The 19,672-nt window shown below is 46.0% G+C and overlaps 1 protein-coding gene across 1 annotated transcript in view; it reads left to right on the top strand.

The window, feature by feature from the left end:
* The window catches only part of PRDM16 (PR/SET domain 16), a 219,821-nt gene that overhangs the window by 149,599 nt on the left and 50,550 nt on the right, over window positions 1–19,672 (top strand). Inside the window, exon 5 of the mRNA XM_059829873.1 lies at window positions 19,064–19,198. Coding sequence (XP_059685856.1) covers window positions 19,064–19,198 — 135 coding nt within the window. The remainder of the gene's footprint in view (window positions 1–19,063; window positions 19,199–19,672) is intronic.

Genomic DNA, 19,672 nt, shown 5'->3' on the forward strand with positions numbered 1-19,672 from the left:
GGGACAGGGTGTGCCGTCGTCCTCTCTTGGCTTGTTTTCGGAAGTTAACGATGACACAACAGGGAACGGGATGCGGGGGGTAGCAGTTTCGGACAGAAGAGGTGGATTTGTTGATCAAAGCAGAGGGAAAAGAGAGCGGGTGGCTGAAGGCGCGTGAAGTCACCCCCGGAGGTGCAGCCAGCAGATTACTGAGTCCGTGTGCCTGCTTAGGTCTTGTCTTAATGATATGCTGCAGTAGAAAATGTAAAAGACGTATTTGGTGCAAATGTTTTCCCTAAGATTTATTTTTATCTAATCACTTATTAAAGTTTTACTGACTTTAAAGAACAGATTTGCTAACTGCCTATAAACCACATTTTTCTCCTTTAATTAAACCGGTTTTGTCCGTGAGGTTTTGTTCGCACACTGACAACATCGATATAAATATATCTCTGCCAGAGTAATTAATAAAAGCAGGCAGCTCAAGGGAGAAGGCATATGTGTCGTATCATCATTGTAGGCTTCACTATGGTATAGTTCTTCCAAAAAAAGTTAAGAATTGCCTCAATTAAAATGTTATGTGGCTTATGTATGTCCAGATTTAATTTGGTATAATTGAATTTATGTTCATCCGTAGAGAACTCGTGGGGCTGCCAGATACAGACAGGAATCATTTATACCATGGAATACTATGCTATTAGATTCTTTTAAAGGCTGTAGGATTAGGTCTCAATAAACTGTTTCAACAGCATTTCAAGGCTTGTAAAGTTGCTTCAACTTGCTGTGTGGGTATTTGCAGAGGGAATGAAGACAATGTTGTTTTCACCGCATGTTTCAATTATTTTGCATGCTGATGCTGAAGCGCTGCTAGAAATGTGAGACGGTGCTTCCGACTTAGCATTGAATTAATACTTTTCATTATGGTTGGAAGGAATTTGTGAAGTCCTGTGTTCTATAACCTATGATTTTTAACTTCAAAACAAGTTAAGAAGAAAGCTGTCGCAAAGAAGTGTCGCCACCTGTTAATGAACAAGAGTTTCAGATTATTGTCAGGTGGACCTTCTAAATACCTGAAGTCTTTGAATTTTTTTCCAAGAGTATTTCAGTGGTGGAAAAGTGTTCAGTTTGAAGAGACAGAACCATCCTCACAGTTGGTGCGACTGAGAGCTGACTTGATAAAATAATACTGTTCTCTGTGCTGCTCACATACCTAAAAAATCCTCAAACCTCTTTTTCTGGGCATTTTGCTTTGTGTCCTGTCTTGCGTTTGACTGACACGAGTGGGGTTTTCGCAGCCGTCCTGGGGGAAGGTGCGCGTGTTCCAGCAGATGCTCGCTTGCTGCAATAACAGTTGTGATGCTGAAATCCCAAGAACAAGCGAACTCTGTACAAGGAGCAGCATCTTCCCTGTTTAACGCGCAGGAAAAGAGCGGCCCAGATGGGATGTGGGTTCCCTTTTCCTGACCTGCCAATCCTGGTGTGCTGCCCTTTATTTTAACAGCTGAGGCATGTTCCCATGCTGTAGTGGGGCCATTTTGGAAAGCAAGTATTTGTCGTCCTTAGCTCTGTCTTCTGGATCGAAGCCTGGCTTTCTGATAGTTGAGAAAACTACTATAAAAGGCAGATGCGATTCTTTATTTTTCCTTCCATTTGGCTTCAAAACAGCTCATCTTCAAAAGAGCAGAAGTCGTTTTCGGTTGGATTAGAAGGTGGATCAAAATGCAAAATGTTGGCTTTAGTTGCTCGGTGGGGTCTCTGAGACAAGTGTCCACAGAAGATAAGAAATTCTGTGTGGAGGTTATCAGAATCCCCTTAACTCAAACCTGACTTGCTCAGGCATCGCAAGATATATGGTATGTCAGATTATGTATTGTTTTGAGACCCGCTGTCAGAGAACCAGATGTGTTGGAATTGCCTAAGTAAAATAACCTGAGCAGAGGCATCTGTGTACCTTTCATTTGACACTTTGCTGTGGCTTTCCGTCGGAGCAGTTCCCGTAACAACATCATTCTGCTGAACTGTCTTTTGACCCAGAGATGGTATAAGATCTGAGCTGGAGATTTTGAAATGTTGTTTCTCAGCGTATTCAAAGGGCACATTTATCATCAGAATCAATTCCCTGGAAGATATAATTTCATAAGTAGATGAATTGGCTTGGGGTAAAGTTCATCCAGGCGGCACTTGGGACTATGCAATTTACCCTCGTACTTCCTTATAACTAAGATTTCGGTTTGTGATGTCAGACAAGATACTTGGTTACCCTCCCTGGAGGTATTCAAGGAGCGTGTGGACGTGGCATTGTGGGACGTGGCTTGATGGGCATGGTGGTGTGTGGTGTGTTTTTGTTGGTGCGGTGTGGTGTGGGGTTTTTTTGCGTTTTTTTTCTTGTGTGTTTTTTTGTTTGTTTGTTTTGGTTTTTTTTTAATGGTCGGACTTGGTGATCTTAGAGGTCTTTTCCAACCTTAGTGATTCTGTGATTCTGTTAGTTTCAGCTGCAGATGGTCAGATCACCACACTCCAGAAGGAGATAATTGAATCAGTCCTTCATTGGTCATAATTTTGAAAAGAGCAGCAAGTTTTCACTTGACAAATTCTAGAGCTTGTTTTTTAAAAAAAAGGGATTTCCACATATCTGAGTGAGAGAGGGTAATAGTCAAATTTCTTTGGAGGATGTAAATGCCAGAAAAGGACGGTAGTTGTTCTAGGATGGTGTATGGAAGTGAGAAGTCTGTAGATAAGATGCTCCAAGAGCCGTGCATGTCACTTCTCCTTCTAGCAAACAGCCTAACAAGACACCGTCTTGTACCGGGCTCCCCGTGACTGGTGCAGGAAGTAACAAGCAGGAGCAGTGGGATAAAACTGGGCAGTGGAACCGGGCTGTGGTTCCTTTGCTTCCCCTGGAGCGGTGGAGCCTCCCGGGCTGGAGCCATTTAAAAGGCTATTGGAAAAAGGGCTGGCGAATGTACTGCAGAGAATAATCCTCTTCTGGCAGGGGGACGGGCCAGATGATCCAGCATATCTCAGTATTATGGTTCTATAGCAACACTCAGAGCGCTTTAGAAATAGAAACACGACCGGCTCAGGGGTGGCACGGTGTCTCAAACGTATTAGAGATGCCGGAGCGTGTGGGGGGCTCTAGCCCAGCCTCCTGGCTCGCACACCTTCATTTTTAGGGCCCTCTCCCTTCAGGACGTGTCGCAGGCAGTGTGCTGCTGCGCAGGGCTGGCAGAGAGTTTGTGGGTCGCCTGGCATTGACCCCGACACCTTTCACCTTCAGGTGTAATGTACTTGAAGTGTGTCTGAACAGGTTTGTGAACCTCTTCTGGATGGCAGATTGTTTAACTAGCAGGGGTGTTACTGGGTCTGAGATTTTGGTGAAAAATGAGCACCCCAGAATTCCTTTACAGTTTGAGTAATTGTTTTAGAGGGCAAGTGTGCTATATTCAGTGCATAAAGTGGAAGGAAAACGACTTTGCTCATTTTGTTCATGTGCATCTGTTGAGTGAGAATGACGCTAACTTGCAGGTAGCTGTCGGGGGGTGGCTCCCCTTCTGAAAAACACTTTTATATCTTCAGATAGGAAGGGGCTCCAAAAGCTTTTTTCCTGGTGCAGAAAAAACCCACTCGTGGCAAAGCTGTCCAGCCCTGCTGTCCCCAGTTCTCATTTTAGCGGCACTTGGATTGAAGACGAACCGTGCGTAAGAATTACAAATTGAAGAAGTTCTCCTTCAAGATGTAGAGCACATGAGCAACCTCCATCTCCCTCGGGAGGCAAACTAGCCCGGGAGCAGATTCTCTAGAAGCTGGAAGTGCTCTGAGGATCTGCTTCCCTTACCTTGCTCTCGTTATCCAGCAAATATCCCTGTGCTGCAAGGCAAAGGGACGGAATAACCCGGATGCTTCACTGCTCGCTTCTCGAAGCCCAGAGCAGAGGGGAGGCTGTAACGGAGGAGCTGCCGCCCCAGCCCCCGGTCTCCCAAAGCGGATAGCTGTCCTCCTCGTCCCTCTAGCAGCCCAAGGCAGGGTGAGCAACGGATCGTTGATTCTCCCTCCCAGCCCGTCTGAGCCCCCGCGGGTCTGTGCCGATGGGCAGTACGTCGCGCTGTGGCCGGTTGGCTCTGCCGTCACTGCCCCTGGCACCTGCCTCTGTCCTGCCCGCGCCACCTCAGCATCCCCGCGGGAGCGAGTCCAGTACCGCACCTCTCAGAAATAACCGCTTCTGCCTTTGGGCTGGGAAAGTCTCTTGCGATCTCGTTTGTATATGTTTTTAAAATAAATCAATAGGCAGCTTTTGTGCAGGATGTAGCTCAGCAGGGTGGGAGCCTCCGGTGCTGGTGTGGAACGGGTGCACAGGCTTCATCGCCTCATTTTTGCACCTTCTTTTGGTAATGTTTTCGGTAAATATTGACTATAAAGAAATCACACATTTCAGCTTTATGAGAGGTGAGCAGTACATTGTTACTACATCAAGAGAAAATTTCTCTTTGGCTTGGTGTGAGATGGCTGCTTTGTTTTCAAAGCTCTTTAAACAGGGGTCTGCTGTTCCTGTTTTTGATCAGGAGGAAAACCTATAATATCCTTTCATTCTTTTTCTCAGTGCCAACGCAGTTCACAAACTCATCTATTTCACACCTTCTAAAGAGCACGAGAATAGTCTGCAAAGCAGCTGCCTTACTCATTTCTGGTAAGAGAGGTTACAAGGACTGCGCTTCCGTGTACGATTGTGGCGCCTTTGGGGGGGTTTCCTGTGCAAAGGGAGCCTTGGGGCAGCCGTGCTCACGGTGCTGTCCGCTCTGGGGGAGGGCACTGCCTTGCTTTGCTTGAGGGCTTCTTTTTCTGTTGTTTTCTTTTTTTAAATCTCTGTTCCGAAAGTGTAAGGTCACGGCTAAAGCTAAGGTAATACGCACCCTTTTGGCCTGTAAATTCAAGGCATTTAAAGCTAATGTGTGGAAAAGTATACACTGCCAGGTGAATATTCCTAGACTGCTTGGCTGCTGTTATATATGCTGACACGAGAAGTAAGGAGGGATAATAATCCTCTGTATTAGGCGTATAGTTGCTGGTAAATTTAGTGCTAGAGGAGCGTGATACCTGTCTCACTGCGGGCTTGCCTTCTCTTGCTTGTTTGCCGCTCTGAGCCGCACCTCCGGCAGCTTTTCTGATGGCGGTGCCCTTCTTTCCACAGTTGGATGTATCTATCATGTGGTGGTACGGGGCAGTCGTGACCGACCTGAGCCTCCTTTAGGTTATACCTAAGGCAGGGTGCTCGTGCACGGATGCTTCTGCACGTCAGACAGAAGCTATGGGTGAAGGCAGAAGCGAGACTAACACGGTGTTTGTTGTTGCATGGGTGAAACCGGCACCAGCCACGTACAGAGTAAAACCTCATGTTCTTTCCTGCCTCTCAAGACACTCTCCAGCTCGGTCTTGTTGCGTTGCTTAAAGCCTACCCTGCCAGTAATTTTGATTCCCTGTGCTTTTGATTCCCAGTAATTTTAATTCCCTGACAGGAGGTTTGATTTGTGGCATGCTGAGGTGTTCAAAACGTGGCCCAACCACTGAAACCAGGTGGGCGGATAACTCCAGATACTGGGCTTTAAGAATAATTCTCTTCGCGGTTTTAGGGAGTGAGACACACAGGAGTTGTATCCATCAAACATACCACAGGACATGGGCTTAATTATCTGGACATCAGTTATCTGCACCTTTCTTTTGTTACTTGAACTCGAGCCATATATCCCCAAATCTATTAATTAAATGGAAAATATGTGCTATTTCAAGAACCTCAGCTCTGGGAATTCATTCACCTTTCCCTGGAGTACCTGGATAATTGATGTTATAATTTGTTTCATATATTATTAATGATCAAGTATAATCTGAGGGCAAGGGGTTTGCAGGGGAAAGGAGGGGAGCTGCCAGGACTGCCAGATGACAGTCCGAGTTCTTCCCGAGGAAGAAGCTCGTAAGGAGCCATAAGACAACGTTATTCCATGTGGAGCTTTTCGTGCTACATCCTTCAGAGGACTTTGCTAACGCTGTGAAAAGGCTGGTATTTTGTAATTGATATTAGCAGTATGAATGGGCATTTGACGTCTCAGCTACTTTTTTGGCCAGAGTGTAAAATGTGGCAAATGGTTTTGGCACTCGGTGCTTTCAATAAATCACTCTGAAGAGGTCTACATGCTAGTGGTGTTCCACAACTCCATTCCCAAAACATTATTAAAATAAAGTTGTAGTAATAAGAAATGATTTAAAACAAGCGGCAGTAACCTCCCTACATACTAATCTGGCGAAACACCCAAAACACACCTAAGGAAGCTGATCAGAATTTATTTTTAAGGTTGGCCGTGTTTTTGTTAGAGCAGTAGCACCTTTTGAGTATGAATAAGGGGAAGGAGCCAATTTCTTTGGTTTCATTATAACGGATGATGCATGTCTTTCCATTTTTAATGTTCAGTGTAAAGCCCCAGCTCCTGGAAACACGCGATTAGTACAGGACCTCAGGTTTCTTAATTGCTGGGCGCAGGGGAACCCCAAGGTCAATCGATTACAGACAACAGATGCAGAAATCAAAAAGAAAGCAGAAAGAATCCATCAGCATTTTTTGTCATCTCATGAATTTTAAGACAGCCAGGTGATTTTGGACCCTAATTTGCAGGATTTGCAAAAAGCAACTGTTTTGTACCGCGTACATTGCCCTGTGCTTCAGGATGTTGGGGCGTTCGCTTTAGCTCAGTCAGAAGTGGCTCATGGTAACTTCTGCAGAGAATCGTTCATTTTCGGTCCTCAGCAGCACACACGTGAATATTTCTAACAAAAGACCCGCGAGGAACTGGCATCTCCACCGCGCCGCACGACTCAGCCTGCCGAGGGACCACCAATACTGGGCAGGCAATAAGGAAAAGCGATCAGAGAGAGCGGTCGGACTTCCTTGGGCAGCGTCCTATTTCTTTGGCACTTTTTCAGCAGGAATCGGGTGTTGGTAGGACAACATCTGCCGTTTCCAAAAGGCATGCATGGCTGCTAAAAGTGGCAAACCTCCCCAAGGCTGAGCATTGTCGAGATGCATGTAACAAGCTTGTAGAGCGATGAGGCTAAGACTCGAAATCTTACAAATCTCTTCCAAGTAACGGTGAGCCAGATGTTTTGCTTAGTGAGCGCTGGAGTCATCGACCTCCACGCTGCACCGGGGGGGGGGCTGCTGGGATTTTTGTCCTGTACAACAGACCCGTGTACTGTTTAGGGAAATTTAGGAGGAAGTCTTATGTGTCCGGCGTTGCAGTGCCTTCAGCTGGATTATGGGGATTGTTCACTTTTGAAAACCAGCAAAGCTCATTTAGCTGGAGCGCTGGGGAAAAAAGGCTGAGGAGAGCTGTTTGGGGAGCTGGGTCTCAAGGGGTAAGAGGGCTCTTGGAGAAATTACTATCAGAAAATGTTCTCGTCCTAATACAGTAAGGTTCTGTTTGACTTCTGCGCCTGCGTTTGCTCCCTTTTGCCAGGAGTGCTGCCCTGGCCACTTTAGCACCACATCTTCCTTTTGAAATAGTGCCAGGCTAATCAGACCCTAAAGCATTTTGTATCGCCACAGAAGCTGTAAGACACTAGCGAGTCGTGACTGTTTTCATCCCTTGGAAGAGCACTGGAAGTTCAGCGCTGCTGTACTTCTTGCTTCTGCTCCCTCTTCCTAATTAAGTGAAATGAAACGTCCCGAAACTCTAAATCCTCACCTGCCTGCAAGCAGTCTCTGTCTTCTGTTTATCGGATGAAGACTTCTCTCAAGTTCCCATTTATTTTTCACGTATTAAGCTTTTAGAACTTTACTAATTACTCTTTTTTAAAATGGGGCAAAATGAAGTAGAATACAAAAGTGTGATGTCTTGAACTCGAAATTTCAGGGGGGAGGAAAACTTCAAGGTTTGTGTGTGTGTATAGTACAAAGAACTGGAAATCCCTTTCTTGACTTGTGTGTACAATATCTGAGGCAACGCTGTGATTTGATTCAAGCATAATTTTTTACGGTTTACTGTTTAATTTAAATCAGTGTGGTATGAATTACGTTACTAGTGAAAAATGAGCTTTTGTTGAGATAAATGCCTGCCATCATCTTGAAAGTCGTCTTCTGTTTTGACATTTTTACTTTATGTTTTTCTGTGTGGTGATTAGATGTTGCTGTGCAAGCTTAGCTGATTGCCCTCAAAGAGGATGAGGGTGGGAGAGAAATTCAAGGGGGTGGAATTGGTTTCATGCATCAACAAGAGCTGGCGTTGGTAGCACCTTTGACATCCTGTGTTATTCGGGATTGTCTTCTGGGTAGCAAAACGACACCCCCGAAGCAAGAATAGGAGGAGTGGTACGTACAGGAGAGGGAAAGCAGAGCTGGTGCTGAGTTCTCTCAAGAGTTCTCGGGTTCTTCTCTTTACCCCTTGCACAGAAGTTGCTCTGCCGTGTAATCAGTACGGCGTCTGAAACACTGTGGTGCCTGTTGCATCAAGCTGCTTTGTAGAGCAGGAGATGCTTTCGTGGAGATCATATTTAACGAGCTCTGTAAATGGTGTGCTATGTAATTATTGCTGCTGTTGGTTTCTCCTGCGAGGCTTTGTATTGACGGTCAGGTCTGATGTACGTTCAGCTGGAATGAATCCGCTGTGCTTGAAAGACACAGCGATGACAGTGCAATTTTTTATCCTCATGCAAAGCTAGCTGATGCATAGGAAATACTCGCTGGCTGTTTTGTGCTGGTACATAGAGAATAGCATTTAATAATGGGCAGACCTTCAAAAGGCTCAGTTGGATTGAAATACACTCAAGAAATTCAGCCTTGCTTACAAAGCTTGTGTGAGCTATCCAGACTCCTCGGCTTTGGAAATGGAACAGGACATTTTGGTAGAAAACACTCTTGTTTCATGTGATTTCTCATGTTCTTTAGATGTGGTGGAAAAAAGAATGAGAAGGTTATTTTTCCGTGACAAAAGTATGTCTCAGTAACAGCCTTCCCTGCAGCTTGCTGATATTTTTCCTTCAGATCCTTCACGAAACCAGATAACACGGTAGCACATCAGCAGACTCAGAAATGCATACACCAGTGGAAAACTTCCACTCCAGACATGTGGCTTGAGTGGGAGTGAAAGTTCAAAAACATTCATTCTTTTAAAAACCTGAATTGGTCTCTCTCCCGTTGGCTGCAGCGGCACAGCTGCCTCCCACGAGCCGGCAGCGGCACCGGGCTCGGCAGCGGCACCGGGCTCGGCAGCGGTCGCTCCTGCCTCTGCCCGGCATCGCAGGTCCCGCCGGCCCCGGTGCAATCCAGCTGGGTTGCCTCACGTCCATGATTCTCCCAGCTCTGGCTCAGTTCTGGCGAGGCAAGAACATGCTTGTTTGACAGGAGGAGATCCGTAAAGGTTTCTTTTCCTCTCCTGTGAGCTTTCCCAATGTTTGGATACGCTGGGCTTTTGTTGCAGAGCCCGTGGTTTCTGTGCACCCGGCCGTTCTGCTGAAAATCTGAAAGTCTGCTTGCAAACAGGAGCGAACGTGGATGCTGAGGACACCCCTGAGGATGGCCGCACAGCCCGTCCATGGAGCCGGACAGTCAGTCGCGGATGAATGAAGTTCTCTGATCCTGCAGTCATTTAATAGCCCTTAGAACTGGGACGTGGAGTCCCCTGGACCACATGCGTACACGCGTCCCGTGGGCGTGCACGAGTGTTTTGAAGACGAGGACCCGAGCAGCTCGCTCCGGGTGATGGCCAGAGGTCTACTGCACACACGTAAGTTCAAGCACAGGCAGAGGCTTTCAGGAATAGCATTTTCTCTCCTTATCATCTGGCCTTTCTGGGGATGGGGAGCCGGCTCCAGGCCGTGCTGGAGGACCTTACGTTTGGACAAGAAATTTACCCGAGAAAAGTAGTTCTTGCTGAATATACTTAGAGCTGTTCCTGTGGCCCTAAGCTGGGGGCAGCAAACAAGTTGGGTTTGGTTCAGCTGCTCTTCCATCGGTTTTCAGTGCTATGACCTGTTTTTGTCTGACACGTTTCTCATTAACTCTTTGTCAAATCACCAGGAAGCCTGCTTAATTGCAGGCAGAGTGCTGAATTTATGAGTTCATCTAGGCTTCATGTCTACACATTGACAGAGGTGTTTCTCTGGATGAAGTCTTTTTCTCTTCATTTTGTGGCAAGAATGGACTTTCTGTTTCAGTTACTTCTGAAAGTCATAAATTGTAGCAGTCCCTCCCTCCCCTTTATTTAAAAGAAACACAACAAAACTTCATGGCAACAGTTTATTGCTCTAAATCAGCTTGTGGGTCATTAAAGCAAAAAGGAAAAAAAAAGGAAAAAATCTCCCTCGAACTCCTGCCAAATAAAATGCGTACATCAGCCAAACTGTCAAAGGCAGATCCTGCAACTATGGGATGAGAAGGTTTATTACACTTTTGGCTTCTGGGGAGGGATGTTATAGCAACAGGACGCTGGGTCACTGATGGCAAACTCATGGTTGCTTCGTTTCTTCATGCACACTAGGAATCCATTAAGCTAACTGACGACAGATCCCTAGGCATTCCAGTCCTACAGCACACCTCTGCGGAGGCCAAATGTTGGACGCTGCCCATTAAAACGTGAAAGAAACAACCCAACAGAGAGCCCACAAATTAGAGAAGCAGGAAACCTCAAATGATGTGCAAAAAAAATTGTAAACGTTCAAGAGAATTTTTCCATAACTTTTGCTTCATAACTCAGCATTTCTGATGTTAATAAATTATGAAACAGAGCCTTTGCAGGATCAATGAGCCTTTTGGATTCAAATCCTGAATGCTGTTCAGCAGACAGCAGATGAAGCTGCAAAGTGAGTCCTGGAACATGACAACAATTTCCTTTTGGCTGGATAGAGATGAGTCTGAACCACAACCACAGCCAGCGTTCTGGGTCTGGATCCCCAGCCCGTGTCTCTGCGATGGGCCAGGTTAAACCCCTGTAATCCAGATGAACGTGAAGGTGCATTTGTTTTAACCGGAGAGACTGAAGAGGAGGATGGGGACTTCGGAAGGGGAAAAGGATAGCATTCCGGGGAACGATAGCAAACGTCGCAGCGAGACAAAATCATGGCACTGTTACCGGCAAGGAAGGGGGGTGGAGTTGAGAATACTTGGATGAACTGCTGGATTTGAAGACAAAAGTGATGGGAGGTGCCTTGGCTTAATAAATAAGAGTATATACTGAACTCCCCATCTGCAGCAGAGGGAAAAAAAGATGAACTTAGTTTTTGGCATGTATAGTTAAAAAAAAAGCAATGAGAAATCCATGATTGGGTGGGTGGGATGAAATGGAAGGCTGATCAGAGGGAGATGAGGCAAAGGAAGTGCTCCCACAATAATTAACTTTATGAGAATGCCCACAGGCTGCAATCCAGATGAAAGCTCACTTTCCCAACAGATCTGCAAGTGCACATGTCTGTCCCAGACCGCCTGTAGTTTTACTTGAGGAAAAGGTAAGACGGACAAAATGTGTTCTTGCACTGAACACGGCTTTGTGGGGCAGTGCTGCTGTAGTTCAGATCTTAGGTAACCAAGAAGGTAAAGTGCGCTGCCCTGAAACTGGCTGGCATATCAGCACGGAATGGTTTTAGACCATGTTACCAATTACTAATTATAAACTTTTCTCTTTTCCTCTCCTCCCTTATCTTCCCCCTTTTTTCCCCTTCTCCTTTTCCTCTGGTAACTTCTTTTAATGTCTAAGCCAAATTATCCATCAGAGACCCCTCTCTACTACCTCACTGATTTCAGAGCTAGCCTGAGCACAAAGAGCAAGCAGAAGTACAACTATTAAATTTCAACTCCACCAAGTCAGATTCCTGCTAATCACACGAGATTTTCTGTTTTTTCTTCCCGTGGCATCTTTTTTTTCTGTTGATGCTAAATATCTGATCTCAGCCTTCACCTGTTCAGGAAAACAGGGATATCTATGGATGAATGGTCTTATGACTAAAGCAACTGATTAGTCCTTGATAGAGATGAACTTAGTTCTGGTCTTAACTACGAATAACCAGTTGCTTTAATAGAGCTAGATACAACTATTTTAATGAGTGCATCCCCAATCGGGCTGTGGTGAGTTGAGCCTTCCAGCAGTCCGCTGTGGGATGAATCCCTCTGTGCTTCCATTTGCTATCTTTAATTTACCCATAGGTAATACTATTTGTCTCCCTCTTCTTTCTCCATTTGGTCGTCTTCAGAGCATCAGTTATCTCTGGTCATGTTTCTTCTAAAAAACATACAAAAATGAATGATGTAGGTGCATTCCAAAAGCAAGCCTTCAAACAGAAAATCTTTTTTGTTACTGACAGTGACTTGTAAACAGTTGGTTTAAAGAATTTTGGCAGAGGAAATTTCTGATTTCCTTCTGGTCTAAACTGGAAGAAGATGTGGTAAAAGGTTTCAGTTTGTTTTTCTGGAGTTTTTCAAGGTGGGGGAAAGAGGGACTTGGAATATTATTCTGTGTGGGCATGTTTGACAGAGGAAAAAATATGTACTGCAGATAGTAATTTGTGATTACTGTTGGATTTCTCAGTGTTTTTGAAACTGTGATAGAACTTTCATGTAGAACATCAGAAAAGAGCGTGAGTGTGCAAACTTGATCTTTAGTTAGAGGTGTCAACCACAAAGAGCTGGATTCGCTCAAGAATGCCCCTGCTCTGTAACTGGTCCTGCAGCACTTTGTATGCTCACTTGATTATATGTACTGTATCCCACCGGGTCTGAGAAAAGTCATCCTTTCCAGACAGTTTGACACTTTGTTAGGCAAATATTGAAGCATCCTACTAAATTAACAGTTAAGGTATTTGCCAACCTTGGCGATATCACCTGTATTTCCTACTTCAGCTGTAGGGGAAAGGCATATACTATGTGTTTGCAAATACTGATATTTTTATGGAACAATTGTCATTTAAAGGCAGGATTTATAAGACTAGCCTGTGTTCTTGTAGATAGTATCTTGCTTTTCTTTGTGTACCTGCAATAAATTGCAAGTATCTAATGAACACCTAACTGCCAGGGACTAAATAACTAGTAGTTTAGCCTATACTTACCTTTGTTTGCTCCTGGATCGTGGGCACACGGGAAAAAAATGCTATTATTAATCAGGCCGATAATGTTCCTTGAAAATTAGAAAGCGAGATAAATCTTGACTTACAAGGGTTTACACCAAGTAAAACTGTAGACCAGCCATTCTAAACAAGTTTGCTAATAATCTGTTCCACATCATTACATCCTATTGTGATTGATTTTTACTCAGTCCTGATGAATGTTTCTTCCTCAGAATTAGTGAGTGAGTGAAACTGCAGCCCATGGAAGACGTGAAAGTCAGAGTCAGGTCTCTCTGGTGTCTGTAAAAGGTAGCACACCTAAAATGGTACAGTTTTGAATGAGTTTCTGCTCCTACATCTGCCCCACGGGTGGCCGTGGAAGCCCAGCTCTCTGCCCCGCGGTGGCAGGGGCAGTCTGAACGCAGAGGAAGGGACGTCATTCAAGGAAGACGCTTGCAGAGGTGGAGAACCTGATCCCGCGTGTCTTGACTCCCTCTTCAGTGCCTTAGTTACAGGCTCAGTATTTGCTGCCTTTATGTGCTGCTGGATAGGGATGCTTCCGTGGTTCGGGGCCGTGACGCCTGTGTGGCACTCCTCCTTTTCTGGTGTGTTTCAGTTGCTCATACATTTTGCAGTTCTTCCCAGAATCGGCCAGCTCCACGTGCGGATATTCCACTGCACGCTAAGCTGCCACGATTTCCACCTTGGGGTCTGTCCCTCTGCTCAAATGCAATTCTGTCGTTTCAGCTTGAACTGTAGCCTCGCGTCACTGGACTGCCCGCACGCTTCAGCCCATTGCAACTGCAAAGGAAAAATGTGTTAGCAAACATCCTAGGAAATTCCCTAGTTAAAAATAATGCCTTTTACTAATATGTGTAATGGGGTAGGAGAACTTGCGTAATTGCTTCACTGTGGTTCGGCTGGCAAGTGATAACCTATTGCTGTTTAACAACGGTATTGCTGGTAATACTCTGTCCACTCTCTTCTACCTCCGTAACATTTATTTTGTTTTCCAGCTGTTCGGATTCCAAAGGTTCCTTATTGATAACAACAGAAGCATACCATTCGAAAAGGGACAGTAACACACAAAATACCGTTCAGTGATGCTGCTGGGCCGTGGTCTGTGATGCCTTGTTCTATTTATGGAGTAGAGTGAGTGTGTGTGAAAAACAGGGGTTTAAGTTCTCAGGGTTTCATACAACTTTTTTTCTCATTTTGATCTGTGAGATTTCACACCCCCTGTTTGGGTTTTAAAGCTCCACTCAGATGAAACCACAGTTTCAGGTGATTTCTAGCTAAGACAGGACCTCATTCTGAAGCAGAGCTGTCGAGCCTTCTGCAGGGGCCCTGCACAACAGCTGGTGAATTTGAGCTGAATTCTGGGTTTTCCCAGAGCTATCTGAGTGTCTTCAACCAAACGATTCTTGAATATGAAAGAGGGTATCTGCAAGATACCACCGTGAAATTAAATAGACTATTTGTGTAGTCCTGGAGTTTGCCGTATTGTATTCCCAGGGCGACTTAATTTCACTGATTGCTGCCGTATAAATTAATGGTACTGGGAGGTTAGTGGGCTGCTGCTTATTCAGACCATTAAAAACTGTATGCTATACACTCAAAGTGGCTTCAAATCAACAGCTGAGCATTGACGATTCATCTCGGTTGCGTTTTCCAGACGATTTCTGTGGGAGCTGATACCACTTTCTGTCTAGGCGTGTCCCCCCTCCTGCCCCTCAAGGTGCTGGCTCGGCTATTCTGCTTCGGCAGCTAATTTGGGGTCAGCAAGGCCAAGACACGTACTTTAATCTCAACAACAGTCAACAGCTTTAGTCAGCCTCCATGTTCGTAGGGGTTCCCTGAGATAAAACAGAAGTTATTGTTATTTTAGCTTGAGTAAACTCAGTAGAGTGTTTCAACCCACATTAAGAACACTTTTTTTTGCTTTTTTTTCTTGCAAAGTCCAAACTACCTTAAATTGGCTTCCTGTGACATTACTGCTATGTATCAGGTCTTTGCTGTTATGAGTCGAGCTCAAGGGGAGGTAAACAAGGGCACCTAGAAAGTACCAGCTATTGAGAAAGAGTCTAGTTAGGGAAGAGCAGGGGCTTTGGTGGGGTCTCATGTCCCCTCCGGGTCGCTGAAGAGTAAATTCAGCACCTCCAGGTGGTTCTCTTAAAAACTTCAGGCCCCTGAATAAATGCAGCCAGTGCTGAGGGGAGCATCTACAGTAAAAAAACCCAATCAAACACACCCCCCAAATCCCTTTGCATGCGATATGTCTTAGATGTGATTCATATGTGCAGTTAACATTTGACATAAATTGGGGATTCCTGACGGGGTTTTCACATCGTCCTTTGCTCTGCACGAGACCGACCCTTGGCAGTCCCGGTGCGTTCTGGAGGATGGAGGGTTAATTGCAAGTGCAGAGTGTTACGCGTTCACTGTGCAAACAGAGCTTACGGCTGGACCCAGGTCTCTAGGTGTTCCTCCCGGCTGCAGCCCTGACCGCAGGAGTTGACGCCTCGGCAGGCTCAGGGCCGGCGCGGGGCAGGGGAGGGGCTCCAGCGCGCGACGGCCACGGCGAACCTGCAGCCAGTGCAAAGCACAGCAGCTCGGCTTTTAAATGTGGGGAGCTGGAAACCCCAGTGCTCCTTGCTGTGAAATGGCTAGCTCATGCTGTTGGGTTCAGCTCTTGGCTACGTTCAGTAACATGTTTTAATGATCGGAGACTCATTTGCCTAAGGAAATTCCTCTATTCCCTTTCTTTTTCCCCTTAGAAGAGGGAACTGTGTTTATTGTGGGAGAAGAAATCAGGAGAGGCCCTGGTTATGGCCGAGAAGGCAACTGGGAGATGAAGAGGAAAGCCAGGGGAGGGCTGGGGTGGAGTTGCTTAACGGGTGAGTGACGAGAAGTGATGGGATTGAGTGCGACTGACTCGGCGGGGCTGTGGGGACTGGAGGGTGAGTGGGGAGCGGGCCAGGGCTTTGCGAGCGAGGAGAGCCGGTGCCAGCTACAGCGGAGGTGGGAAGGAGGGAGGAGAGAGGCTGCACGCGAGGAGCGGGGACCAAGGCTTATCCTGGCAAGGGGACAGGCACTGAGGATATAAAAGGAGAGGTTTGCAAGCTCGGGAATATGTATCGAGGCAAGACAGGGAAAAGATGCTAGGGTTGATGGGCAAGGAACCTGGGATTTGGAGAAAAAAATCCGAGTCCTGAAAGTTAGGGCTGCCTGGCAAAATGCCTGGGACCAGGGTTCAGAGGCAGGGCTGGATAACTTGGGATTAACTAGGTGGCGTGGGGTGAAATTCGTGGAAATGGGCAAAAGACTTGTGTTTACTGCCCGGCAGTGCTCCTGAGTGCCTGATTGTACGTCATTTACCCTCTCCCCCACCGCAGAGTCTCTGAGGCTCGAGGGCTGAGAGCTGCCGAGGGGATGGGGACTCGCTGCTGCCGTTGCGCCTGCACGGCTGCCGGCTTTGCTGGGGTGCATCATGAAACCACCTGCAGTGGTGAGCCACGTGCACGACGTGTGAAAACACAAGGAGGCATTGCTGCTATTAGGGGTTGCTTTAAAAGCAAAATGAACAGGATGAAAATGAACCAAATGACTGAGAATTAGCTCACCTAAACCAGAATTTGCTAATACAATTTTAACAAGATCACCAGCAGAAAACGTCTTGCAATGCAGTTTTGACTTGTGCATTACATACGGGTTTGGACGGGGAGCTCTCTTTCAGTTACCGAACCTGAGTAGATAGCTCTGCTCTAGAAATTAATGGGGGCAGCGTGGCAAAGGACATTGCCTGTGCAACTCCTGTTTTAGTTACTCAGGAAGCTGGAATGCGAGGCATGAACAAGGCAGGGGTTTTCTCCAAGAGGAGGGATGATGTTTCGCGGCCGAGACAGTTGAATTGAAAACTGAACTCTGTCACTGCTTCTGCTACTGTGTTCCGAGGCAGTCATTGAAGCCAAACTTGCATGAAGTGGCCACTAATTGCATCTTTCTCATTATCCTTGTCTGAATGCCCAACTTGAGACCTGGGAGTCTAATCCGCAGAGCTGCTGCCGGCGTCAGGTGGGGCTCTGCTCCGGGTACTGCGCGTCAGCGGTAACCTGAAAGCGTAGGAACATGCCAGCATACTCCAGGTGTTCAGTGTCCATCTCTCCGTCTTATTTCTTGAGCTTTAAAGTGAGTTTATTAGGAATCCCTCACAAGTGTGTTATAAAACGAAAGGACAATTTGGGTGCATGGTGTTGCCACGCGTAGTTTTTGTTTAAAATACTTTTGTGCGTTATTCTAATGCAGCTCGTTGACCTTCTGCGCTTTACTGTTGTTAGAGACAGAGCCTATCCATCTAGCTAAATCTGCTGAAGCCTCATCGGTAAGCAACTGCCAGAGCGCTCCCAAGCAAGGGATTGATGAAACTGAAGGCAGGGAGGGTTGTTTCTCTCACCGGTGCTGTCCCAAGCAAACGCATGTTCTGGGAGAAAACGCAGTATTCCGGTGAAGCTCCAGTGCCGTACTGTGACTAGGAAGGAAGAAGCCAAATACTAACGGCATGATTTCCCCTTCATCCACTTTACTACACGTAGCTTGACAAAAAAGGGTTGGTGCTGGAGGTGAGAGGCCGGGGTACGTCTGCTGGGAGCGGTGCAGAGGGAGAGCTTTCTGGGTGGTGCTGCGCGCTGCCTGGCCGGCCGGCCGGGGCCGGGGCGTCGCAGAGCCGGTGCTGGCATGGTCCTGACGCTCCGCCGGCGTTTGGAGCTGTGGAGGCAGAGTCTCAGCTGACAACGTCGCTCCGAGATTTCTCAGCCTGACCTTACACTTGGTTTGTTGCTGTCATCGTGTGTTTTAATTTTTCCTTTCCTTTGTTCCTACCTTTTCTTTTTTCTCCATCTTGAAATAGATGGGAAGGTATTATCGTATCCCATGAGATTTTGAGAGCATTAATTGCTAGTAAGAGCATGTTAAGAGCTTTTGATGACTGAAGTAATTTGCAATGACACAGGGTCTGGTAGGGGTAGAGGGAAACCTAAGTCTAGGGAAAAAAGGAGTTTCTGTAATAAGGAGGCCCACTTATGAGCAGAATATAGTCTCACCATACTTACGGCTGAAAGGGCTTTTCCTCATTTTGTTGGTGTCCTGTGTAATTTTTAAAATGTGCTTTTTTGAGTGAGTTGCGAAATGGATCGTCACGAGTGTGGCCATGGAATGCTGAGCGTCTTTGCTGTTTCTATGTCATCGAACTTACTTTGCTGTCTTAAGAAAGAAAAAGCACTAAGTCTCTTCCTGGTAAAACAGTGGTTTTCTTTAGACCACAACGCTTTAATTAACCCTTTTTTCCCACACCTGGACTTTTAAGCATTTGAGGGTTTTTATTTGGAAGGATTCCTCTCTTGCACATTAGCCAAATTTTATCTCACCTTCAACCACACAGACCCTCTAGTGTCAGCGAATTTCTAGCATTGTAGTTATTTATATAAATGGAAGCATTGTTTGTTATAGTATTTTTTAAAATATAATTTCACAGCACTGTGGAAAGTGACCTGTTTTGAAAGTTTACTAAAAAAAGGAATGTATTTTTTTATTTATAATAAAAAGGAACCTGTATGAAAGGACAAAGTAGATGATGTGAAAATGGAGCAGTTTAAGGGCCTTGTCATTAAAGTCAGTACAGTTTGGCGAAGTTACCTGCTTTGATTGCTTAAGCTGGTGTGGCTACTAGACCCGTGTGTTTGTCTCCATAACAATTGTAATCCTGAGCCTGTTCCTCACGGACAACTCCGATGTATGTCCTTGGAGGTTCTGCTAACCAGGAACTTCAGATTATTCCCAAGAGCTGATTTTAGTCTTGTCATATGTCTCTTTATTAATTATCTATACCATCCAGCTTTCTCCTTTCTATTTCTTGTTTGGAATCCTGCATTGCAAATAATTCTCCTTCCTTTCTTCTTTCTGTAGCTATCATTTGATATTAAATGACCCAGGTATTTCTTCTTCTCCTGTTCTCCAGATTGCCGATGACCTGGGAAATGAGAAATTCTGTATTGATGCTAGCCAGAGTGGAGCTGGGAACTGGCTGAAGTACATCCGCGTGGCCTGTTCCTGTGATGAACAGAATCTAGCCGTGTGTCACGTTAACGACCAGGTAATGACTTTGGCAATTACTAGGTTGCTGTGCTCACCTCACCACTTCAGCGGATGCTGGGGTGGGTTGGCCAGAGGACGGCGTGTAGCGGCAGCACTGAATGGGGGCGGCCGAGGGATTCATCCGTTCAGCAGCTCTGCTGCGGTGTCCCTGAAATGGTCTAAAACCCCTGGACTGGTGCAATCTTCCAGTCCCTGACTCCTTATGTGGTGGGGAAGATGGTGCGAAACGTTAACACCTGGTGTGAAACATAGGTTATGTTAACAAAACACAATGAGACAAACGGAAACCAGCGCTGGTATTTTGTTGCCATCAAAACTGCGGAGAGTTTATGTTACCAGTTGACAGTGGTAGGGAGCGCGATTCCAAGCTGTGAACTCGGTTGTCGTCTGTATTTAAGGGGGGAGTGAGGGTAGGAGATGGTTTGGGAGTCTGCTGAGGAGGAAGAACAGTAAAGACCTAATGGGCATATGA

This window comes from Gavia stellata, chromosome 27 (assembly GCF_030936135.1).
Source record: "Gavia stellata isolate bGavSte3 chromosome 27, bGavSte3.hap2, whole genome shotgun sequence".
Taxonomy (NCBI): domain Eukaryota; kingdom Metazoa; phylum Chordata; class Aves; order Gaviiformes; family Gaviidae; genus Gavia; species Gavia stellata.